We start from the raw sequence: 26,184 nt of genomic DNA, 5'->3' as shown, positions 1-26,184 counted from the left end.
AATGAATAGATGATGATATACACAGAACATAATTAAAAATTTGAAATTTATTTTTGATTTCAAAAGTTCTCAGGTTTTGATACATTACTGTAAGTCCTGCCATCAGAGGCAACAGATTCTATTAAGCAATGAGCTTCTTTAAGCCATTAGCTGATGCTTTGGCTTAAAAATTTTATTATTATTGAATTAAAAATGAGTTTTTCTGTTTTGTGGTACTTGATGTACGTAAATTTTCGAATTCTCTTCCCTTTTTCTTTTGCTTTATTATTTGAAATTCAGTCTCTGTTGTGGGAAGTTCTAGTACATAATATTTTGTTCACATAATAGTGGTAGGAAACTACTTTGTAATTTGAAACAATTACAATTTAAAGAGTAACAGAATAATTGAGACATTGAGTCTTCAGCAGGCATATAAACAAGACTGAGAATGATGCTCCCTCCCTCCCTCCCTCCCTCTCACTTTCTTTGTTTTCATCTAAAAACTAACAATCTTCTCAGTCTGTCGATGGCTTAACACCTCAACTATTTGGTGATTTTTTTATCTTTACTTCTAAGATTATTTATATTCCACCAAGTAGATTCCATTATCAACACTGTTTCACTCTTTAAGTTTGTAACAGATTGCAGTATTGTTTATAACACAGAATAGTCCATATTTGTTTCTCAATTATTATCATGTAGTTTGGCTTGTATCATCATTTCTCCACACACACACACACACACACACACACACACACACACACACACACACACACACAAATTTGTAATCATATGCAGGTTAATGCAAGATGAATGCCTTATATTCAGTAAACTCTGAGAGATCATTTGCACTTCAGGTATTCTTTCAGATGATTTCTAATATTAGACTGTAACAAAGAAAGTATACCTTTTAGTTGTAAGTTTTTGAAATAAAACCATCCAACATACTTTAAGTATGTTTGCTAGACCTGGACTACTAGCCTACACAGAAAATGTTCTTATTGACTGAGCTGGCCAGACATATTTTCATGGCTCAACACAAAGAAGGTTGTCTGTCAGTACATCTCTCCGGCGTATGCAACTCCACAAGCACTGTGTACACCTTGCTGTACTAACAGGCCCAGAAGTACAACAGAGACAGCATGTGTCCCAATGTCTATATTATTGCTTGAATAAGATTTCCAGTCTGCACAGGAGTGTCCACATTAATGAGACACCCTCAGAATGGCGACTCTTCTGGAAAACCTGGAATTCTCAGGGAATTAAATTTTGCCTGAAAATATCAGGGAAATCTCGGGGAATTTCAGGAATTTCATAAATTTCATAAAATCTCAAGGAATTCTCTGTTTTTAACCTAGCACTGAAATTTAATTTTATTGAGTTTTATAAATTACAAATTTTAAAATACTTTGTTTCAAAGTGTGTTAATTATATGAATATTATTCTATATAAACTATCGATGTTTAAAAACTGCATTTAAGCCACTGTTTATGGCTGGTATATAGGTCAGGTGAGAGGAAAGAAAAGTCATTATTGTGGTATGCTGGCCCCCCTCTCCCTGCCACCATTAATTTAACATGAGCTTCTTGACAACCACCTTCCTCCTCACACCTGGAATTCTCAGGCTTTTTTCCCCAAGTTTGAGTAGCCACCCAGATCCTGTTAAGAAATGTCTTTTTTTCTGTTTCCGAACCTTCTCTTCCTTCTGTTGAAGAAACTGTTTGTGAAAGCCTCAGAGTTAAATGAAAATAAAACTTTTTCATTTTCTCTCTCTCTCCTTCTTCTTCTTCTTCTTCTTCTTGTTGATTCTATTTGGGATCAATTTTTTTAAATAGATTCCCTTAAAAATGATATGGTGTCTTAAGCCAACTGAGAGTTTATTTGTTGGATACACTCAGCAATTTACGTCCTGATAATATTTCTTGGGACTGTAGAATCTCCTGCTTATGACAGTGTATTTAAGAATTCAATTCAATTTACTTCTTAATAAAAGCTTTAAAAATTGTCAAATGAAACTACATGGTTCCAGAGACCTCTCCAAATGTGCAACATCTATGATGTATAAGTGCAGACTGAAGCGATGAATGAACGTATTTACCAAGCCTGGCGACCTGGGTTTGAATCTTGACCTTAGTACAAATGTTCATTAGTCGCTTCAGTCTGCATATATAATCATTGATGTCTGAGACTTGAAAAGGTCTTTGAATCCATATAGTTTCATTTGATTAAGGCACCTGTACCTGGGTTTCAGTAGGATGCCCTTTTCGTCCAATGCTGAGGTGCTATACCAATACAGTTGGAGAGACTCTGCAGTGCTGTTCAAGTTTAGGGCGAGTACCAGTGGGCTGAGACGTGAATGGGAATTTTTACTGAGAAGGGAGGCGAGCTAGGATAGTCAGTGCAGTTATGCAAAGCAACTGTGCCTGGGTGGTGTAGTGGTTATCACATCTCCCTAGTGAGCAGGAGACCATGTGTGAATCCCAGCTTGGTACAAATTTTCATTTGTCACTTCAGTCTGCATACATACATCATTTAAAAAGTGTCTCACTTTTTCGTTCCTCCTTCCTTATACCCAGTTTACTTTTTAAATGGTGCTGTTACTTGTCAATCTCTCCATGTAGTCTGACAGTGATACTCAATTTTTTCTTGTTTCATTTATAAAGCTATTGTTTTTCCCTTTATTTAGAACCTGATAACCGAACATTTCAAATGTGCCAGCTTAATCTCAAATTGGTCATTAGTTGGAGAGTCTTATAGCTTTTATTTAAGATCAGTTTCTCTCACATTAATCAGAAGCTTTTGATCTAAATCAATTCCTTTAGCCTGCACCTCCATCATTGAATAAAATTAACATATAAGAAAAGTAACTTGAAGAGAAAAATGCCCTTGGAACAAAGACTGAAAGGAACGGAAAAACTGGCATGGCAGTACCACTCAGACTCATAGGAAAGTTTGCTTGCTAGAGCAACTTGTTACTTACCATCACTTGGCCAAGGAATAGTTTTACTTATCTGTATTTGTTTCAGATTTCATCTTCCAGGTAGATGAGAATCCCAGTGTTTGCATACAGTTCTCTGGAGAAAGTTGTGAAAACTTTGCTTTACAATGTATTATGAAAATCGGAAATGTTTTGTTTTTGTCTTCTACAAGAATGTATGAACCATACAAGCAATTTCATGACAGTAATTGTTTAATGACGACCCAAGCATGAACGTAGCACCACTAGTAGTGTAGGAAAGTGTGAGAAATATATGCAAGATGTTTTTCAACAGTACTTACATATAATATACTGACTGACAGTGGAGAAATTCACATCAGCAAAATTATTGTTGGCCCCCTATTTTTGTGCAAAGGTGGGGAGAAGTGTGCACAAAACTTTTGTCTGGTTTTATCGCCTGGAAACAGAAAGAACTGTGAATGAATACACACACAAATTTCAGCAGTCACCATATCTTTAATGGAGAAAGAAGTGGCTTCTGCTACATGACAGTGTCCCAGCACATGCCCAGATGATTATGGCTAGTTTCTGATCTAAAATCAAGTGACATCTATACCCTTCGTTCACCCATTTGGCATCAGCAAACTCACTATTTTGTAAAAATTGAAGAGACCTTTGAAAGGAATTGAATATGGGTCTCATTAATGATATACGAAAGGTAGGGATAGCAACCTGAAAGATTTCTCAAAAGAAGACTTCTCTAATGCATGTCACAGACTTCTTGGGCAAAGCAAAGCATGTATAGCCAGGGTGGGGGTTAGAAAGTTGAGTAATTGAAAGTTTTTGTATACATTTTTGTTGACCTGTTGTGGAAACTTCCCAAACAGATTGTATATGGTCCAGCCAGAGCTGCAGTTTGCTTTTTATATACTGTTGGCTCTTATTTTTGAAGTAAGCTTTGTGGGTTAAGGCTCTGTGTTCTTCAGTGGCAGAAAGTTACCAGAATGACTTGTTACTATTAGCTGCAGAGAATACTGGTTAATATTGTTTCAGAATGTCAGCAGTTATTTTAATAATTTACTTTTCTACTTTCTTGTCTTTATTTTTGTAATAGATGTTGGCCTTAATGTGGACTTGGGACATCCATAGTGAATATTTTGAGATTTGGGTTAACCCCTCCTCTTTCTCTACCAGCTATTATTTTCTTTTTTCATCATCTTGGTTGATAAGTTAAGTTATTGTTTTAAAGTATCACCAGATGTTGTAGTTAAATATGTTCTCCAAAAGGGATTGCAGTAGATAATGTAACAGTTTTTATCTCAGCTTTAACAGAAAGTATTTCTCTTGGAGGTATAGTGTTGGAAGGCATGCTTAAATATAAATAGCTTTTTAATTAATTTTTGTGCTTTGTTTAGAAATTGTGACAGGAGCGTCTTAAGGGAGAAGGTAGTTCTAATACTGGTAGTAAATTTCTTTTAAGTTGTATGATTTGCTGTTTGTTTTATGTTGCTGACATGCAATTATTGTTATACACAGGTGGCCAACAAGGCTACTCTCGCATCAGGACCCACGCACAACCACCTTACCGCACAGGTCAGAACAATGATTGATTGGTTTGTTATGTCTCATGCTTTCTCTCACTTTGCACACTCACATTTTGTGCAGAATCACTAGACATTTAACTTGCACTCTGTAAATGCACTTTAGGTGGACACATGGTTTACACTGAGGCCGTGTGTCTTATTATGAACATTGCTGTATCTCTGTCCAACTAAATGTTTTAACTTCATAGTTTAAACTTTTTGTAAAAAAAATTCATTGTTGAATCACTAACACTTATTCCCTCTTTTAAATTTATATAAAAATTACACATGTGAAAATAATATTAATATATATGTCTTGTTGATTTTTATTCCCAAAATAAAGACATAGATATGATAACTTCATGTTACGGCCAAGACATTTATTTTCCTTCTTGCAGAGAAAGGGCAGGATCGCATGAGTGATGAAAGTTCCAAGAAAGCAGATTCAGATTCACATCCTGAGAATTGGACAGATCATGAACAAAGTGATCCACAACAGATGGCATCCTCTCCTCCCAAAGGATCAGATGAAAATAAAAAGGTGAAAACATTAGTAGAGGCCATTTTAAATTAGAGTCTTATATTCAATAAATACGTTGCGCAAATTCTGCAAGATTTAGAAACTGAGAGTTTACAACAGAACATAAAATGTTGACTTACAGGATGGAGCTGAGAGAGAGAGGAAAACACGTTTATTTGCTCGTGATCGGAATTCGTCTGGAGGTAAAAACAAAAAGTCTCTTAGTCTTGAACAACGATCTGCTACAGCTACTACCCCTAGTCCTGTTCAAGGTGACAGTACTCTTCATGAGGTAAATCAAAAATACTTCACTGTACAGCATTTTGCTCCCCAATTTTATATGTATCACCAAAATTGATTTCATACAATTTTGCAATTTCTACAGTAGAGGCTTCCAGACTATTGTATGAGTTGGTAAACCAAAAGTGTTGTTGTACTTCTGTTAACCCACAAGGAATCTGTTGAGAAAGGTACATCACAGTGAGAAATCTAAAGAAACTAATGTTCTAGCAGTAAGTTTTTCTTAAAAATAATTTGGTGTGTGTGTATCGGGTGGGGGGAGGGGGGGGGGGGGGGGCATGCAAGCACACGCACACGCACACGTGTGTGTGTGTGTGTGTGTGTGTGTTTTGCCAACTTCAATTGCTATCTATGGAGTAACTTTCATGTCATCACTAATAGCCATATACACAGTCCAGTCGCATTAATGTTGCCAGTGAACACTGCCTATGATCGCTGTCAACATTCAATACCCACTCACAAAAGGCAAGTGGCAGTTCTAGCAGTGGAGGAGGGTATATATAAAGTGTGTTGGGTCCTTGTTTTAATGCTGAAACGGAGTAATTTGTCTGATGTCCAAAAGATCACAGTCATTAGCTTTCGCACCAAGGGTGGAAGCATATCCAAAACAGCTAAATTTATAGTTTGCATGTTGCAGTGGTTAAATTATTCAGTGCATAGCAAAATGGTGCTATACAAAACTGGGTCTGAGGGAACTGTCAACCACGAGCCAAGGGTGACACGGGTGAACAATGGCTGCAGAGATGTGTATGGGTGAATAGATATGCAACTGTTGAGCAAGCTCTTGCCCTGATGAGCCAGGGGGCTACCAACAGTGTCTCCTCAGCCATCGTTGCTGCATATGGGCCTCCACAGCAGATGCCTAGTTGACGCATCCATGCTGACTACTGTTCATCAGTCATGAAGGATGGAATTTGCATCCCAGTACCACAGCTGGATGTCCACTGAGGGGCCTTTACAGATGAATCATGTTGTATGTTCCATTGGACAGATGACCATTGTTGTGTCTGTAAGCAAAGGGTCCAAGCAGGAGGCGGGGCATTATGATTTGGGGAATATTTTTGTGGATTTTCTGGGTGATCTCATCATTCTGGAAGGCACAATGGACCAACATGAGCAAGCATCTATCCTTGGGCACCATGCCCACCCCTACATGCAGTTTGTTTTTCCTTGGTGTGATGGCATCTACTGGCAGGACAATGCAACATGTCACACAAGTCACAGTACACATGCATGATTCAGGGAGTACTAGGATGAGTTTACCATACTCTCATGGGTACCAAACTCCACAGATTTAAATGCAATCAAGAATCTGTGGGACCAACTCGAACGTGCTGTTTCCACCATGAATCCTCATCCAAGAAATCTAGCACAGCTGACCACAGCACTGGAGTCAGCATGGATCTACATCCCTCTCGGTACTTTCCAAACCTCATTGATCTCTTCCTCCACATCTTGCACTGGTTGCTGCAGAAGATGATTATTCAGGATTTTGACAGGCGGTCACATTAATGTTACTGTACTGCGTGTAATTCAAAATAGGAACACAACAATATGGCGGGATATGTTGCTACTCAGCACTTAGATCAGTCACAGACAGTTGTAATAAAAAGTAATGCTGGAAAAATTTCAACTTTCGGACAAAGTCTATCTTCAGACATAGAAAACACAGACATTCACACAAGTACAACTCCCACATACATGGCCACTGTTATCTGTGTTTTTTTTTTTTTCTTTTGGACAACAACTATGTTCAAACATAATAATTCAGTGCCTCCGTTGTTAAGAAGAGTGAGTTGCGAATACGGAGAACATCAGCTGTACAGGGGAATAATGAAAATGAACATTTGTGCCAGACCAGGACTCGAATGTGGATTTCCAGCTTTACGTGAGAGTTCACCTTAACTTCTTTGGCTATCCATACATGACTCGTGGCTAGACCCAAACTTCCACGTATCATCATTCCTGCATCACAACCTGTGCTTGTACACACATTGTGTAATTCCCACATACGGGAGAACATTTTTATTTGAAAGTCTCTGCCTGGTATCGGCAGATAAACATAGGCACTGCAGTATCATATTTATCTGCCGATACCAGGCAACGACTTTCAATTAAAAATGTCCTCCCATATATGGGTATTACATAATGTATGTAAGGGTACAGGATGTGTCGCAAGAACGGGCGACACCGAAGTTTAGATCTGGGCAAGAGTTAATGCACAGAAAGCCAAAGCAGTTAAGGCAACCACTTGCGTAAAGTGGGAAATATGGGTTCAGTTCCTGGTCTGCCACAAATTTTCATTGTTGTCATGCCCTTATACAGTTGATGTTTTTTTTTTTCCGCAACTGCAAATAAATTTCATGTACTTAGTCTAAAAGCTCAAATTTCTTCCTGTCTATGACCCAGTGCCTCCTCGTAATGCTCAATAGCAATCTGTCATTTCCATATTGTTGTTGTTCCGCCCTGGACTTCCCATTCTTTGAGAATAGGAATCCGCTAAGTAAAAAAATAATGAAATCAAATAATAAGTACAACTTGAAATTTGTGGAATTTGTACAAGAGTTGTTTCTTTTCTTTCCATCTTGTATAGATTCAGAAATTAAAGCAAGTGTTAATATTAGAAATTACTACATACATGAACTGACTACTTTTCAATATTTTTCAACCTCTCTTATCTTCTCTGTGAAATGGCTATCATCTAACTTCACATGCCTGCAGCTCCTCATTTTTGATGTAATGTCACCAACACAACCATTTGTACACATCCAGACAAAAACAGAAGCCAGTTGGTGCCAAATCCATACTGTAGTGATGGTGTGATAAATCACCAGTCCTTTGAATTGTTGTTGAGATGATGTTTTTGTGAACTGCAAGCATCTTTGTTTTGGCCTTCACAATGTCTCACAACATGTGGCTGCCTTGACTGATGTCACTAAAAGCACCAAGTTGTGAGCTCTACTCTGACTGATGCACTGCAGGGAGCCAAAAGGCAGCAGACTTTTTTTGCGGAGGTGATAGTGAAGCTGGAACACTGGTATGACAAATGCCTCAACTATCTTTCCAGTAATGTGAGAAACAGCCAATTCATGGATATAGTAGTCATACATGATCCATTTCTGAAAAATCAGAATAGCTGTGGTATTTGGACGTAATTGTTCACTGCAGTTACATTCAATATTTAATATTTGCGAGGAAACCTTAAAGAATTGTATTGTTCAGTTGTTCAACTACCTGATATCATGCGATGGCTGCTCCAAGTCCATTAATGAAACTACAACCATACGCAGTTATAGATATCCTCATCCATTGCAAAACAGTATCAACAAGTGTCTCAATAAAATGAAAGCAAGACAGTGAAAGTTATATGTTTTGGGGGAGGGATATTTAAGCACATATCACTTACCATCTTCAAAATATGCAGGTAATCCATAAACTGAAGGACAATACCATTCAGTACCATTTCAGGGCATTTTGATTCGACATCTGTTGTAAAGACCACATCCTCTGTCATGTGAATATCAAATTTTTAATGCCATTAAGTGACAGATTTGTGGATACTGGTATTGTTTTACAATACATGAAAATATGTTTGCTGGGTATGAAGTTAAATCAACAGCCTTAAAACTTTACATGGGATTGCCTTTGGCCATATTGTTTCCAAGGAAATAAATGGCTTAAAGGCTTTTGGAATTACTTTTGAAATAATAACTAACAACAACACTTTTCGGTGAGTTGCTTGTTTCTATTTGCATGTAATACATTTTACAATTTATAAATATATCATGTATGAACCACTGTTCATCAGTGTTCACATTCTCTTGGTATATTTTTATTTGTGAACACTGCACATTTACAGCTTCTTATATGAGCTCCAATATACTTTGTTTCCCATTGGTCTACCTTTCTTTGTAGTAGACTGATAGCTATAACCTTAGGACTTCTAAGAAAGCTATCTTTTTGTGTTATTGATTGAGGCAGTACAGTGGTCAATGCAGTTGACTCGTATTTGGGAGGATGACAATTCAGATCCATATTTCACTATCCAGGTTAAGTTTTCCACGGTTTCCCTAAATTGCTGGCATGGTTTCTTTGAAAATCAAGAGATAAATTTGGTTGGGTGTACTACAACCTTATCTTTTGTGCCCAGGTTCATTTGAAAAGGACACAAGGACTTCTTTACCTTTCCTCCATCCCTAGCTTCTGCTCTACCTCTAGTGACCTTAAGTCATTAGGGAATAACACATCCTTATTGCCCTACATTTTGTATTCTAATTTTATCATTTAAACTGTTCCTATTGCATTAATTTTCAGCATCCATTATCTTTGTGGCTTTTAGCTTCTCTGTACAGCTGCGTACATATGATAGTAGCAAAGATAATATAATGTTATGTACCAGAATGAATTTTTCATTCTGCAGTGGAGTGCGCACTGATATGAAGCTTCCTGGCAGATTAAAAATTACATTCTGTAAACATCTCCCAGGCTGTGGCTAAGCCATGTCTCCGCAATATCCTTTTTTTCCAGGAGTGCTAGTTCTGCAAGGTTCGCAGGAAAGCTTCTGTGAAGTCTGGAAGGTAGGAGACAAGGTACTGGCAGAATTGAAGCTGTGAGGACGGGTCGTGAGTTACGCTTGGGTAGCTCAACGGTAGAGCACTTCCCCACGAAAGGCAACGGTCCCGTCCGAGTTTGAACCTTGGTCTGGCACACGGTTTTAATCTGCCATGAAGTTTCATAATGTAATGTAACTGGATAGATAAAAAATCCACTCACCAAGTAGCAGCAGAACACACACGTAAAACAAGATTATACTAAGGCAAGCTTCCGGAGCCAGTGGCTCCTTCTTCTGACAGAAGGGGAAGGAAGAAGGGTGGAGGAAAAGGATGGGAGAGATGTAGGGAAAGGGGTACAGTTTAGAAAAGTTGCCCAGAACCCCAATTCATGGGAGACTTACCTGACAGGATGAAAAGGAAAGAGTGATTGATGGGGATCGCAGCAGATGAGATTTGAAAACCTCAGAGCTTAAAGGTGGAAGACAGGGTAATATACAAGACAGAGGTTATTGCTAAAACATCATGCATGAGTTAATAAGAATGAAAAACTAAGTGCATTGCCGTAACAGAGGTGGGAGGGGGACAGTGAAAAAAATAGACAGGTCAAAAAATGAAAGATGTAGAAAACTAAAATGGAGTGATGAAAGGAGTAGCTACTGTGAAGAAATGATGAGACTCAGAAATTACATAATTTAAGACCAGGTGGGTGGCAAAAACCAAAGACATGTCATAGCGCTAGTTCCCGACTGCGGAATTCTGAAAAACTGGTGTCTGAGGAAAGAATGAAGATGGCCCGTGTGGTCGAACAGGCACTGAGGTCACAAGCATGCTCTGCAGCAGGATATTGTGTTGCCAGCATACACCTTCTGCCTATGCTCATTGATCCTAATTGATAATTTGGTGATAGTCATGATGATGTAAAAGGCCAATCATTGTTTACATAACAGCTGGCATATGACGTGTCATTTCACAGGTGGCTCTCCCTCTGATAGCATATGTTTTGCCAGTTACAGGGTTGGTATAGGTGGTAGTAGGAGAGCACTTAGGGCAAGTTTTGCAATGTGGACAGTCGCAGGGGTAGGAGCCATAGGGTAGGGAGAAGGGAGCAGAAGGAGTATAAAGTCTGAGAAGGGTATTGCAGAGATTGGGAGGGTGTGGTGGGTAAAATCTTAGACAGAATGGATCTCATTTCAGCATGATATTATGAAGTCATGGCAGTGTTGAAGTAGTAGATGATTAATACATTCCAGATCAGGATTATACTGAGTGACAAATGATGTGCTCCAAAGTTGTTTTTTGGAGGGATTATCAGTACTAGGATCGGATGTGATGGCCTGGAAAATCTGCTTTTTTAACTAGGCTGGTGGGGTAATAACATCCAGTGAAGGCTGAAGTGAGAATGGTAGTGTATTGCTGTGGAGAGTCTTCATCCAAACAAATCAGTTTGCCTCGAACACTAAGGCTGTATGGGAGGGAACAATTGACATGGAAAGGCTGGCAACTGTCAAAATGTTATTAGTGTCGTTTGTTAGTAGGTTTAATGTGGACAGTAGTGTGTAGCTGACCTTCAGTGCAGACAAGATCAACATAAAGGAAAGTGGCATGGGATTCGGAATATGACCATGTGAAATTTTATTGGGAGAAGGTATTTAGAGATCCTAGGAATTTTAAGAGATCAGCCTCACATATGGCAAATATATCATCAATATGTCCAAACCAAACCAGGGCCTGAAGACATAGATCCCAGAAAAAAAACCTCTAAGTGACCCATGAAATGGTTGGTAAAGGAAGAAGCTATCCTGGTTCCTATGGCTGTATCCCTGACCTGTTTTCTTGTCTGCCTCTCCAAGTTGAAGTAGTTGTTCCTAAGTATAAAGTTGATTAAGGTGAGCAGAAAGGATGTAATAGATTTGGAATCAGGTGGGTACTGACTGAGGAAATATTCAGCAGCAGACAGACCATGTACATGGAAGATGTTGGTATTGAGGGAAGTGGCATCAATGGTGACAAGCAAGGTGTGGGGTGGGAGTGGGACGGGCATGGATTTCAGACAATCTAGGAAATGGTTGGTATCTTTAATATGGGGAGGGGGGGGGATATGTCTTTCTACTGTTGGTTGCAGGTGCTGATCAACCAATGCAAATATATATTTGGTGGCTGCTTTGAAGCAAGCAACTATAGAACTGCCAGAATGATTGGGTTTGTGGTTCTTAGGAAGAAGGTAAAAGATGGTGGTGCATGGTTTGAGTGGGTTGAGAGGTTCTATGGGTTGAGATGTTAGTCCTTGTGAGGAACGTGAGGTTTTAAGGAGGGATTGCAGGTCGCTTTGAATCACAGAGATGAGATCTTGATACCAAATGCTGTATGTAGAGGTGTCATCAGCTTTTAGGAAATGCAGAGCCTGGAGTTCTGCAGAGGACAGGTTAGCATCATGTTGTAGGGACGTGAGGGAGGGTTGTGAAGCAATGCTGGATGTGAGGAATTCTTTTAAGACTTGCAAGGGGTGATTTGGAGGTAGTAGTGGTGGACGAAGTTGGAATCATGGTCAGAACTGTTTGAGGCACTACAATATGTCCTTGGGTCTCACCTCCCACGTAGCCTTAATGTACGTTAATTCCTTCCATCTCAGCATTTGTTCATAGTAACTACCCCTTTCTTCACTCCATTTCAGTTTTCCATATTTTTCATTTTCTTACCTGTCTATTTTTCACCATCCCCCTCCCACCTCTGTTGTGTTCAATGCACTTAGCTTTTCACTCTCATTAACTCATGTATGATGTTTTAGTAGTAATCTCTGTCTTGCATATTACCCTGTCTTCCACCTTTAATCTGTCAGGTTTTCAAATCTTGTCTGGTGCAATCCTCAACGAACATCCTTCCTTCTCATTCCATCCGGTAAGTGTCCCCTGACCCACAGTTCTGGGTGACTTGTGAAACATACCCCTTTTCCTAAACCTCTCCAGTCCTTTTCCTTCACCCCACTTCCTTCCCCTTCTGCCAGAAGAAGGAGCCACTGGCTCTGAAAGCTTGCAAAAGTATAACCTTCTTTTACACGCGTGTTCTGCTGCTGAGTAGATTTTTTATGTATCCATTTACATTACATTCTAAAAAACTGATTATTTTCAAGGATAATATAATGTGATACATACTGTCAAACTGTTAAATCAGTGGGAAGTGCTGCACCTTTTGTTCCTTTCCCTTAAGCTGTAGCTTCCTCCATTCTGTTGTTCCCCTTTCCTCAACCCTTTTGGTTCATATAGCAGTCTCATCCCCACTAATTTCCATGGTATATTTAAACAGCATTCATGTTTGAAATCACTTTGAATGTATTTTTCAGAGTCTCTTAACAGGCATATAAATATATAGTATTGTTTATAAAGGCTGTCTATTTTCAGTTCTAATGATGATTCTCTCGTTACTTCTTTCTCTTTTCCCATTTCTTCTACAAGGTACTAATTACACGACTAAGACTTTTTTCATACTCCCATTTGATCTCGTTTGTTTCATTTAGCTATAAGTTCAGTTTATCTACTTTTCTCCCTCTACTTTCACTATCATATTTAAACTTCTCAGACTCTGCACTGTGATTCTCTTTCTATAGTGTATTTTATTATCTTTGAGTAGGAGAACAGATGGAATGATTAAAATTGCTTTGAAAAGAAAAATCCGTGATTGGTAAATAAATCAATGAAATGTGGAATATCAGCAATATAAGGAAAAATATAAATTGCTACTCACCACGAAGATGACATGTTGAGTTGAAGACAGGAACAACAAAAGACATTTAGCTTTCAACCAAAGCCTTCCATAGAAAAAGAAATAAGTATACATTCGTTCACAGAAGCAAGTGCACCTCATGTGCACAGGACTGCCATCTCCAGCAGCTCGGACCAGGCCATCTCCAGCAGCTCGGACCAGAATGCAACCGTCACTGGAACGAAGCAGCAGTCTGGAGGGGGTGGGGATGGGGAATGGATAGCAGGGTACTGATGGGTGGAGAGGAGAGCACTGTCAGGTGGAGCGTGCAGGGTCTAGAAGCAGGCATGATGAGACTGCCACCAGGCGCAGTGTTGAGAAGCCGTGGGACAAGGGGGTGTGGAGCGTTGGGGTGAATGTAAATGGAGAGGAGCAGGCAAGGGAACAGACGGGGTACGGGTGCGTTGGCCGAGGTGAGGTGGCACACGGTGAGGGTGAGGGGACGTGGCAGGGAGGAGCTGATGGGACAGAGGGAACAGAAACTGTTGGCTGGAGGGTATGGGGACAGTAGGTTACTGTAGGTCAAGGTGGGAATAATGTCAGGAGTGAAGAATGTATTGTAATTTTAATGCCCATCTGTGCAGTTCAAAAAGCCTGGTAGTGGAGGAGAGGTTCCACATGGCCCGGGATGTGAAGCAGCCATTGAAATCAAGCATGTTATGTTCAGCTGCATGTTGTGCCACAGGGTGGTCTACATTGCTCTTGCTGACTGTTTGGCAGTCGCCATTCATCCTGTTGGTAGTCATACTAATATAAAAAGCTGTGCAATGAATGCAGTGGAGATGGTGCAACACATTCTTCACTCCCAAAATTATCCTGGCCTCAACCTATGGTACCTCCACATGCTCCAGCCAACAGTTTCCACCCCCTTCTGTCCTGTCGTCTCTTTCCTATTCGTGTACCGTCTTACTCTTTGTGTGCCACCCTCTGCCAATGCAGCTGCCCAACTTTCCCCTTCCCTGCTCCTCTCCTTTTCTGATCCATGCTTCCTTCCCCCTGCTCCCCTCCTCTCTGCTTCACAGCCTCTTAACACTGCACATGGTGGCAGTCTTGTCATGCTTCCATCTAGATGCTGCACTCTCCACCAGACAGCACTCTTCTCCCCCCCCCCCCCCCCCCCCCCCCCTGTACTCTGCTGTCCCTCCCCTTCCCCCTTCCCTCCGCCTTCCCCTCTAGATTGCTGCTTTCATTCACATGACAGTTTCATTTCAATCTAAGTTGCACAAGATGACCGTCCTGTGTGTGCGAGATGTGCTTGCTTGTGTGAATGAATGAATATGTGTGTGTGTGTTTCCCCTTTCCTGAGGAAGGCTTTCGCTAAAAGCTAAATGTATAGCAGTTTTTTCATTTTGTCTGTCTGCAACTTAACGTGTAATCTTTATGGTGAGTAGCAATCTATACTTTTCCTTATATTGTTGGTTGCTAAATAAGTATTTCAGTGGACATAGATTCAAAAACCTTTTATTACTTGATGTGTAGCTGAATTCTGAAATAATATAAATTCTGTTATTTCACTTTTATATTTTCTCAAATTTTTGTTTACTTATCAAAGAAATGTTTCTGGTAGAAAATATCACAATTCTCCACCCATAGGGCATTATTTCTACTTTGTGATTCTCTAATTCTGCCAGTTAAAAACAAAACATGAAATCTCTACTTCAACCATATTATTATTATGTCTTTTGAGGTGTGTTGATACAGACCAGTGGAGTAAAGCTTTATAAAATTTACCTTGCTGTCATGCTTAAGTTCTGTTTTAAGTTTACCAACTCAGGATCAATCAATCATTATTCGTGTATGCTATGTTATAGTTAGGTTACACATTTTTGTGATCCTTTCTTGTATTAATATTCTGTTTAGTGTGCATTTAGTATGAAGGTTGATCAAATATAAACAAGACTTAGCATTCTGAGTGCCAATTTCTGAAGACAGTGGGTAGCGCCTTCTGCAAGGCACAGTGTGAGGAATATCAGGAGTGTGGCTGGAAGGCTGTTGACCTCTGCAAACCCATGTAGTAGTACTGCTCACTTGAGCAACAGGCTCATATTATGACAGTGCAATGCATCATCATCATCATCATCATGTTTCTTAGTCGTGAAGTGACAGAAATGTTATGGAGCTGAAAGCATGGTTTGATTAGGAAACACTTCAAGGCCTCATGTGTTTTCTTTGAATAAGGAGCTTAGGAAAGAGTGTAAACATGTTTGTAATGAGACCCATGAGTGTCATCCACAGACACATACTGCATTCGAGAAAATAAATGCCATTCATAATGCCACTGAAGGTAATATCTGTGGTCTCCTGAAATTGCTTCTCAGTTATGGGACCTGTCAAGCCATCCTTACATGACAACTAGTCCACCATGGAGTGTGTGTTCTGCTTGGGTCCCTTAACTTTTGACCGTAGAAAAGAAGTTATAAGTTCTGCAAGTTACTGATGAGAATGTTTGCCGATTAAAGGAAGGCATTTTTGAATGGCATTGTGTGTGATGAAACTTGCTTACATAACTCTGTGCTCAAGCCATGCCATAGCATTTTGTGTGTTGAGTTTTTTGCTCATACATTGTACTATCAGCACAGGATACTGACATGACCTTTTGAATGAGATTAGATTTTCTTACCACAGAAAAGATACAACCAACAAATAAGACTAATCATTTTCCTTTACAACATGCACTCCTCCATTTAGTAGCTCTCACTTGTCCAAAGTGGGGAGAAATGTAATGGACACCATTTGACCGCCCTCCATATAGAAAAACCTATCATCCTTCCATTTTCATCTTTTTGGATCACTCAAAGAGTCATTATGAGGCAAACAATATGAGGATGATGCAACTGTGAAAGGCTTTGTGTGCAATTTGCTGGTGATGTGGCTACCACTCCTTTTAGAATGAGGGCATCAAAAAGTTGCATATAAACTGAACTAAGTGCATTTCCAAAGTAAGAGGTTACACAGAACAGTAGTTTATATTTGATTATAATATAACAGCAAATGAAAAAATGAAAAACAAAAAAATAGTATGTGTTATATTTGATCCAACCTTGTACTAATATTCAACAATGTTTATGTAGTGATGAAAAATAACAAGAAACTGTCAGTAATTACAGTAAGTTGTGTAGTTAGGACTTCATTTGCATTTTTTTTTTTTTTTTTATTACAGCCACGGAAGCTGTTACTAGAGCAGTTGTCACGTGTTTTACCGCCTGATGATACAATACCAGATACTGTGGCTCTTGTTAATGGCTGTGATCCTCAGGGTACCTTGCTTGCTTCCCGTCTTCAGGAACTGCGTCAACAGAAAGTTGTTAGCACGATGGGACCAGCAGATGTTCGTGCTACTGTTACATGCCTCGTCAGCAAAATTCAAAAGTTGTGAGTTTCAATATATTTGTATTTAATACAATCTAGATTGTTATTTTCTGGAGTTGTGTGACTGGGTTGAGAACTGCAGGGCCTGCCTAAGTGAGTCAGGAGGGCATTATGCATCGGAGGCTGTCCAGATAATGATGGCTGTATGAGACCTCAAAGTATTAATGTAAGATCCAAAGAAATTTCCTGCACAGAAATTCTAGTGATCAGCTGCTGAAGCATTCATAACAATGTCCAAGAGTTTGAAGCACTCTTAAAGAGCAGTGGAGTTCACCAGATACTAGGAACAGAAATCTGGGCAAGAGCCAAATTCAATTTCAGTGAAATTTTTAAAGTTTTAAATGTATTTCAAAAGAATGGGCTAATGGGGAAATACAGGTTATGTATTTGTCACAGTTGATAAGAAACTCAGATCCACCAAGATTGAAACTGGAGGTGCATACAAGAGTGGTTCTGTAAGACTCATTTTCAAGGGTGGGCATGGACTTATCTACATCTGCATCTATACCCTAGAAACCACCATGAGGTGCATATCAGAGGTATGTCCCATTGTACCAGTTATTAGGTTTCTTCCCATTCCCTTCACACATGGAGCATGGGAGAATGATTGTTTGAATGCCTCTGTGCATGCAGTAATTTTTCTAACCTTATCTTCATGATGTCTATGTGAGCAATACATAGAGATTGTAGTATATTCCTAGGGTTATCATTTAAAGCCAGTTCTTGAAACTTTATTAAAAGACTTTCTCGAGATAGTTTACGTCTATCTTCAAGAGTTTGCGTGTTCAGTTTGTTCAGTATGTCTGTGACACTCTCCAATGGATTGAACAAACCTGTGACCATTCCTGCTGCCCTTCTCTGTATACGTTCAATATCCCCTGTTAGTCCTATTTGGTACAGGTTCCACCCACTTGAGCAATATTCTAGAACTGGTCACACAAGTGATTTATAAGCAATCTCCTTTGTAGACTGATTGCACTTCTCCAGTATTCTACTAATAAACCAAAGTCTACCACCTGTAATAATCCAGTCTGCCACCTGCTATTGCCAAGACTGAGCCTTTGGGATCATTCCATTTCATATCCCTAAAAAGTGTTACACACAGGTATTTGTTTGAGTTGGCCGATCCCAATGGTGACTCATTGATATTATTGTCATAGGGTACTACATTTTTTCATTTTATGAAGTGCACAGTTTTACATTTCTGAACATTTAAAGCAAGTTGCCAGTCTTCGCACCACTTTGAAATCTTATCAAGATCAGACTGAATGTTTATGCCGCTTTCATTATAGAAAACTACATCATCTGCAAAAAGTCTGAGGTTACTGTTAATATCATCTGCAAGGTCATTAAGACACAACATGAACGCAAGGGTCCAAACACACTTTCCTGGGGTACCCCTGAAGTTACTTCTACATCTGACGATGACTGCCCATTCAGGATAACATGCTATGTCCTTGCTACCAAAAAGTCCTCAGTCAAGTCACAAATTTCCCTTTAACCCCATATGATCGAACCTTTGACAACAAGCATAGGTGTGGCACTGAGTCAAATGCTTTTCAGAAGTCAAGAAACACTGTGTCTACCTGACTATCTTGATCCAAAGCTTTCAGTATGTCATGTGAGAAAAATGCAACTTGAGTTTCAGGTGACTGATGTTTTTGGAATCCCTGCTGGTTGGCATGGAGGAGGTCATTCTGTTCAAGATACCTCATTATGTTTGAGGTCAGATTATGTTCTAAGATTAAACAACAAATTGATATCAAGGCTATTGCATGGTAGTTTTGTGGATGTACTATCCTTCTTGTAGACATGTGTGACCTGTGCTTTTTTCCAAGACTGGGCACAATTTTTTGCTCAAGGGATCTACAATAGATGATAGTATGAAGAGGGCCTAACTCACTCACAAATTCAGTGTAGAATCTGACAGGGGTTCCATGGGGCACTGGAGCTTGGTCAGTTTTAATGATTTCAGCTATTTCTCAACACCACTGACACTAATATTTCATTCATCTTTTCAGTGGTACATGATTGAATTGGGGCAATTCTCCTGGGTTTTCCTTTGTAAAGGAACATTTGAAAACAGAGTTAAACATTTCACTTTTGCTTTGTTGTCCTCAATCTCAGTTCCTGTCTCATTTTCTGAACACTAACTTTGATGCCACTAACAGCCTTTACACACAGTCATAATTTATTTTGGGTTTTGTGAAATATCATTAGACAATATTCTGTTATGGTAGTCACTGAAGGCATCATGCCTTATTCTTTTGACAGGCAACTGTGTTTATACAACATCTCTCTACCTGTACTCCTACACTTTGTTTTACATCTCTTATGTATTAGTTTTTGTTTCTTTAGAATTTCTTTACAGTGAATGTTCCACGAGAGTTCCCTCCCATTATGAACTGTCTACAGGGTACATATCTATCCAGTGAGTGGTCAACTATTCTTTTAAACTTGAGTCACAGTTCCTCTACATGCTCCCGCTCTGTGCTGAAAGTTTCAAGTTTCTCATTGAGATATGACACTACTGATTTTTTATCTAGTTTACTCAACATACATATCTTTCGGCTTGTTTTAGTTGTCCTTTGTACTTTGGTAATCATTGTTACCACAACCATGTCATGGTCGCGGGCATCAGTTTCAGTGTGGAAATCGACCAGATTTACCACCTGATGTATCCAAAAGTTTCAAGAACATTTCAGCTCACATCAGGAGATTGTAGTCAGCTATCCATCAGTTGGGATATTTACATTTTTTTAAGTGGTGGGCATAACTGGGCAACTTTCAAATCAATTTAAAAAAATTGCTTGCTCTGAATACTACTTTTAGCTGATAGTTCAGAAATCAACTCATGAAGGAAATGTGTTGATGTAATGGAAAAAAATAGAATTAGTTCTTCCTTAAGGACACACACACACACACACACACACACACACACACACACAGTTACAAGCATATCTCACACACACATGACCACAGTAGTCATGTCTTTCAGTTGTGGTGGTGTGAATATTTGTGTGTGTCGCTTACTTTAGAAGAAGGCCTTTTGGATGAAAGTTCATATCTGTAAGTCCATCTTTATACAGATGGTTGCAAGACCTCTGCTGTTCAATATAGAATTTTGAATAAAAACAACTTTCAGCCATCTAAATTTCAAATTGTAATTTTATTTGAGTAACCACCATCTTCAGGCCCCCTGACCGACATGTAGGAAGATTCCCATCTATCTAGAATGAAATTTTCACTCTACAGTGGAGTGTGCATTGATATGAAACTTCCTGGCAGATTAAAACTGTGTGCCGGACCAAGACTCGAACTCGAGACCTTTGCCTTTCGCGGGCAAGTGCTCTACCAGGAAGTTTCATACCAGCGCGCACTCCACTCTAGAGTGAAAATTTCATTCTAGAAACATCCCCCAGGCTGTGGTTAAGCCGTGTCTCCGCAATATCCTTTCTTCCAGGAATGTTAGTTCTGCAAGGTTCGCAGGATAGCTTCTGTGAAGTTTGGAAGGTAGGAGATGAGGTACTGGTGGAATTAAAGCTGTGAGGGCGGGGCGTGAGTTGTGCTTGGGTAGCTCAGTAGGTAGAGCACTGGCCCGTGAAAGGCAAAGGTCCCGAATTCGAGTCTGGGTCCGGCACACAGTTTTAATCTGCCAGGAAGTTTCATTCCCATCTCTCGTCCAGTTGAAACGGGGGCGAGCATTCAGGCCTGGTATCAGTAGATTTTTGGTACCTGGTAATGGGGCAGTCTCATAGATTCATTGCTAATAAAATCAAGTTAATGGAACAGTCGGCAAAATCTACAGATACCAGTCACTGAATGCTGGCTCCTATTTTGACTGGACCAGAGGTGGGAATCTTCCTACTCTTTGGACAGGGGGCCTGAAGATGGCATAATGTAGCACTTAAACTGCTTGTTGAAATAAAATTACAATTTGAAATTTAGACACCTGTCCTCTATACGTTGAGTAGCAGTCTGTCTTTTTCATAATATTATCATTAAATGTTCTGTGAGGCAGTTACAGAGGGAATAGCCCGCTCTCAAGGAATAACTGAAATCCTTTATATCTGTGATTAGGCATACAGAGAACCTGTAGCTCAAGTTTAGAAAAATGGCTGATCAATCACTGTACAGATTTGTACCTAATTGAACAGTTCGTGATGGGAGGAACCTTTCTTGGTATGTAGTCTCTGTAAAAAAGCAGAGACTACTGCATAATACCATATTTACTCGAATCTAAGCCGCACTTTTTTTCCGGTTTTTGTAATCCAGAAAACCGCCTGCGGCTTAGAATCGAGTGCAAAGCAAGCGGAAGTTCTTAAAAATGTCGGTGGGTGCCACCACAACTTAGTTCTGCCGTCGAATATATGTAGCGCTACACAGGCATGCTTTGTAGGCACAAAGATAAATACTGGCGCCAAAACCTCTGCGTCAGTAAATAAATTTAAAAAAAAAAAGGTGGAAGACAAGCTTTTCTTCTCCGCGCCGAGTTTCGACCACTGCATTTTCATACATTATCCAACGAAGTAAATACAAATTCCGTATTGTTCATCTTAGAATGTAACAGCATTTCAATGTACTACAAAAACCCGACTGGCAAGAATGTTTAGGATGTTTGTCAATATGGTCAACTCTCCGTTCTGAATTTTTTGCTATCTGTGAGAAGAGATGGTTGCTAATAGGAACTTTTATAAATTGTGAATCACATGCAGTATTCTCGTCACCATAAGAATAATATGAATATAAACATTTTGCCATGTATTGTTTCGTGTTTGCTGCTATCTCATTTAAATCCTGTCTGCGTAATAAACCACAAAACTAGAGTGAGACAACAGCCAACGCGGAAGAATATACATATCATGTCATGTTTATATTTGTATTATTCTTACGCTAAACAGTGATACAGTCAGAAATGAAGTGAGGCAATTGACTAGATTTTTAAATCTAAGATGACTCTAATTTCTGTGCAGAATGTAATGTGCTAAAGAGGCGCCTGCAAAGATTTTCAAACGGAGAAAAATTTTTGCTAAACTCTCGTTCAGAACATCTTCTATCATACGCAGTCTATTATTTGGTTCTTGTTGATCATTATGAAAGGAGGCAGCAGTGTAAGTATCAAGAAGTAGCAGTCTCTTGACATTGTTTCGCTAATGAGACGATTCCTCTCTCTCTCTCTTTTTCTTTTTTTTTATTTGTAAGCGGCGGTAGCACGCACAAAAGCAAGCCATGCCGCGATCGGCGACAGGCCGTAAATACGCAGTATCAGAGTACGACAAACAATGCATGACACAGTACGGTAATGCATTTTCAGCGTAGAGTGACGTAAACGCCTATAACAAAGAAAACTGCGCTTATCAGATCAAAGAAAAATAAGCAATCAATTCAAACCAGACGAAGCACGTGAAAAAGGAAGGGTACCCGTATAAATACGGACGGAGCGCCTGACGCATAGCAATGGCTACCTGGTAAAGCTTAACTGCTAAGCTTACGACTCGAACCAAACTACTGTAGCTGTATCGTCATTCATTCGACCTAAATTGTCTCATATTACAGTGGACCAACTTTGTTTCGATTTGGAGATGCGGCCTAAAACTTTTCTCTCCCCTTGAATGTCGAGTCTCAAATTTCAGGTGCGGCTTCGATTCGGGAATTTTTTTTTCCTTGATTTCGAGTCTCATTTTTCAGGTGCGGCTTAGATTCGAGTGCGGCTTAGACTCGAGTAAATACGGTAGGTGGAAAACAAAGCAGAGGTTAAAAGATAGAATGAGGCTTCTAGAAACTGCCAGAAAGTTTCAGAGAGATGCTGAACAAAATACATTTGGTTGTAGAAAGGCCAGTGCATGAATCTTCAGCAACTGTCATAACAGAATCTACTTGAAAGATCTCTTACAAAATATAAAGTAATACATAAAATAAGGAAAAGGCAACTACTCGCATATAGTGAATTGATGCGTGACGTACAGAAACAGATAACAGAAAACAGCATGTACACTACCTTTTTTTCTAGCCAAAGAACACACATTTCCACACACAACCACAGAGACACCCAAATGCGCACTCCTGTGGCCACAACAAGACTGATTATTAATACTTGATTATTGAAAGCAATTGTGTGAGCTGATGGAGATGAGGAGGGCTGTAGGGAAGGACTCAAGAAGGGGTAGCATAGAGAGGCAGCTTTTTGAAGGGATAAATCTGCGGCTGCACAACAAGATGTAAAGAGCACAGGGAATAGAGCAAAAAGAGATGTGAAAAGTGGGAGTGGGAGGAAAATTGGAGAAGGGTGAAGATGAAGAGAAGAGGAGGTGGGAGATGGGTTAGAGAGAGAGAGAGAGAGAGAGAGAGAGAGAGAGAGAGAGAGAACCTGGGAAGGAGAGGGAGAAGTGGTAGGACGAGGCAGTGCATGATCTGGACGGAGAAGGAATGGTGTGGACAGAAGATGGAAGGGAAAAAGTAACATGAGACATTGGGAACAGGTTAGTGGAGTGTTAGGCCAGGAGAACTGTGAAAGATCAGAAAAACCTGTGTTGGAAGGGAGTATCCAAATGACCTGTGTAGTGAAGCAGCTGTTGAAGTCATTTGTGTTGTTGTGTGCAGCATGTTGTGTTTGCAGTTTGCCACACTTTGGCCATGCCCATTTGTGCAAATAGGCAGTTGATTATTTGTCATGCCCACACAGAATGCTGAATAGTAATTGCAGCATAGCTGGTATATAACACAGGTGCTTTCACACAGGGCCCTTCCTTTCATTGGGTAAGAAATCCCTCTGATAGATACTGTAGTAGGTTGTGGATGGGTGTATGGGACAGATCTCCAAGGAGTGCAGGATGACAAGGAACACCGCTTTGGAGGATGTGGGTAAGATATCCTTCACCTCTGAGCATGGTGAGAGGTGTTCAGAGCACTGGTGGAGGATGTGATTGAACTTTTCAAGGTCACAGTGATGCTGGGTAATCAGAGGAATGCTAGTCGGTGGCTGGTTAATGGGTTTACTGGTTTTAGAGGAGTAAATGAAACAGAAGATTTGTTTATGGATGGGCAGGGTAGAATATTGTCTTAGTAAAGGCTTTGGTAAAACTGTCAATATATTTTGGCAACTCCTGCTTTCCGCTGCAGATGTGGCTTTCACTGCAGATGCGGTGTCCATGGATGTCGAGGCTGTAAGGAAGAGACTTTCTGACATGGAACAGGTGACATGTCAAAGTGGAGGTACAGTTAGTGGTTGGTGCATTTGATATGGATAGACTTATTTATGGAGCCATCTGAGAGGAGACTGACTTTTAGGAAGGTGGATCGATGAGTTGAGAAGGACCAGGTGAAGCAGTTTTGGGAACAGATGTAGAGGTTATGAAGAAAAGAGCAAAGGTTGTCCTTATTGTGGGAACAGATCATGGAAGTCTAATCAGTGAATCTGAATCAGACAAGAGGTTTTAGGTGATGATTGGATAGGAAGTATTTGTCCAGATGGCCCATAGATCTAAATAAGTTGGCATAGGGCAGTGCCATGTGAGTACCCATGGCAGTACCATTTTATTTCTTCTTCTTCTTTTTTTTTTTTTTTAAAGATCTGGCCTGGAATAACTGTGGGGCAGGATGTGGTTGGCTAGGAGGAATAGGAAAGAGGTGGTGGGTTTGGGAACAGCAGTAGTGCTTCATGGCCACAAGGATGGTCTACAAGGATGTCATATCCTTAGTGACCAATGAGGAGTCTTGGGGTAACAGGACAGAAACTGTGGAGAGGTGGTGAAGGAAGTGAGCAGTGTCTTGAATGTAGGATGGGAGATTACAGACAATAGTTTGGAGGTGTTGGACAACAAAGGAGTTCATTCTGTCAGAGCATTATACCCAGCCACAATGGGGTAACCAGCCAGGAGACTTGTGGGACTGGGCTTGTGGAGTAGGTAAAAGGAAGGAGTGTGCAGAATTTCTGGTGTGAGGAGCTGCTTGAGATCATGTTGGTCTTCTGTGATAGGATCATTGTAGTAAGATTTGTATACAGTGGAATCAGAAAGTTGGCAGAGATCCTCAGCCACTTAGTCACTATGATTCATGACCACTGTGATGAAACCTTTCTCTTCAGGATGGATAGTATGGTATGGATTGTTATTTTTCAGGTTAGAGCAAGCAGGGTGTTCCATAGGAGTGATGTTGGAGTCTCTCGGGAGAGGTTTAGGAATGGAAGGTGAGACCCTGTTAGAAATTGCAAATTGCTGGAAGTGGATCACTGTTAGGAGGAGGTTGGGACTGTCTTAAATATGCTTCCATACGTGGATTTGGTTGTCTGTTGTCAGTGAGGTGAGGGGTGAAGAAATATATCCAATTCAAAGAATGAGTAAAGGAAAGGACATCTTTTACAAGTCCAATGTGGTTGAAATTAGGTTTGGGGCTAAAGATGATGCCTTAGAAAGGGCTGACAGTTCTGCAGGGGTTAGAGAGTTTTGACAAAAAATTTGACAACAGTCTCACAGGATATGTGTTCAGGTGTAGTGCATTTTGCGGAAGGTGGGTGAAGTTTTTGGGGATGTGGAAGACGGACTAAGTCAGGAAGGCATGGACATGGAGATACAAGAGGTTGACAGGGGTTGGGGGGAGAGTTGGATCAGAATGATAGGCTTTATTCGTAGTTAAAGGTAGTTCCATGCAGGCATAAAACAGGAGTAGCTGGGACAGTTTCATCAGATGGTGCTGGGAATGCTGTTCCAGCTGTTGAAGGGTAAAAGATTCTATTGCAGTGATGGGATTCGGAAAGTTAGGGTCACAGAGTACAAGGATCTTGCAAAATGTATACAGGGTGTCAAATAGTGTTCGAGCTTGAATTTTACATTTGCAAAGGTCCAGATAGGTGATAGTGAGACACTGGTGTAAATGGAAGAGGTGAAGGTTCTTGTGGTAGGGTGGGTGACAGCCTGAGATGCCAGTTTTAATGTTAAGTCCATTAGGTGCAGTACCAGGTGCCAGACTGGACTTTAAGAAGAGTATGTGTGATGGGAGTTTTGCAAGGTCAATACACTATGTTCAAGACACTGCTCACTTCCTTCACTGCCTGTCTACAGTTCCTGTCACATCATCACCAGAATCTTTGTTACTTACTGTGGACATGACATCCTTGTACACCAAATCTCTTGTACTCTCTTTTAAGAGCAGTCTTAGGGTCAATATTGCCTCATTCATATGTTTGTCCAT

At 40.1% G+C, this 26,184-nt stretch overlaps 1 protein-coding gene across 3 annotated transcripts in view; it reads left to right on the top strand.

Moving 5' to 3' along the window:
* LOC124787753 (phosphofurin acidic cluster sorting protein 2) overlaps window positions 1–26,184 on the top strand; it is a 691,488-nt gene that overhangs the window by 590,120 nt on the left and 75,184 nt on the right. For all 3 annotated transcript variants that reach the window (XM_047254663.1, XM_047254747.1, XM_047254832.1), the window contains exons 9-12: window positions 4,454–4,510; window positions 4,899–5,041; window positions 5,163–5,312; window positions 16,790–17,001. In XM_047254663.1, coding sequence (XP_047110619.1) covers window positions 4,454–4,510; window positions 4,899–5,041; window positions 5,163–5,312; window positions 16,790–17,001 — 562 coding nt within the window. The remainder of the gene's footprint in view (window positions 1–4,453; window positions 4,511–4,898; window positions 5,042–5,162; window positions 5,313–16,789; window positions 17,002–26,184) is intronic.

This window comes from Schistocerca piceifrons, chromosome 1 (assembly GCF_021461385.2).
Source record: "Schistocerca piceifrons isolate TAMUIC-IGC-003096 chromosome 1, iqSchPice1.1, whole genome shotgun sequence".
Taxonomy (NCBI): Eukaryota; Metazoa; Arthropoda; class Insecta; order Orthoptera; family Acrididae; genus Schistocerca; species Schistocerca piceifrons.
Note: the sequence above shows the minus strand (reverse complement) of the source record. Positions and strands in the feature narration are given on the sequence as shown.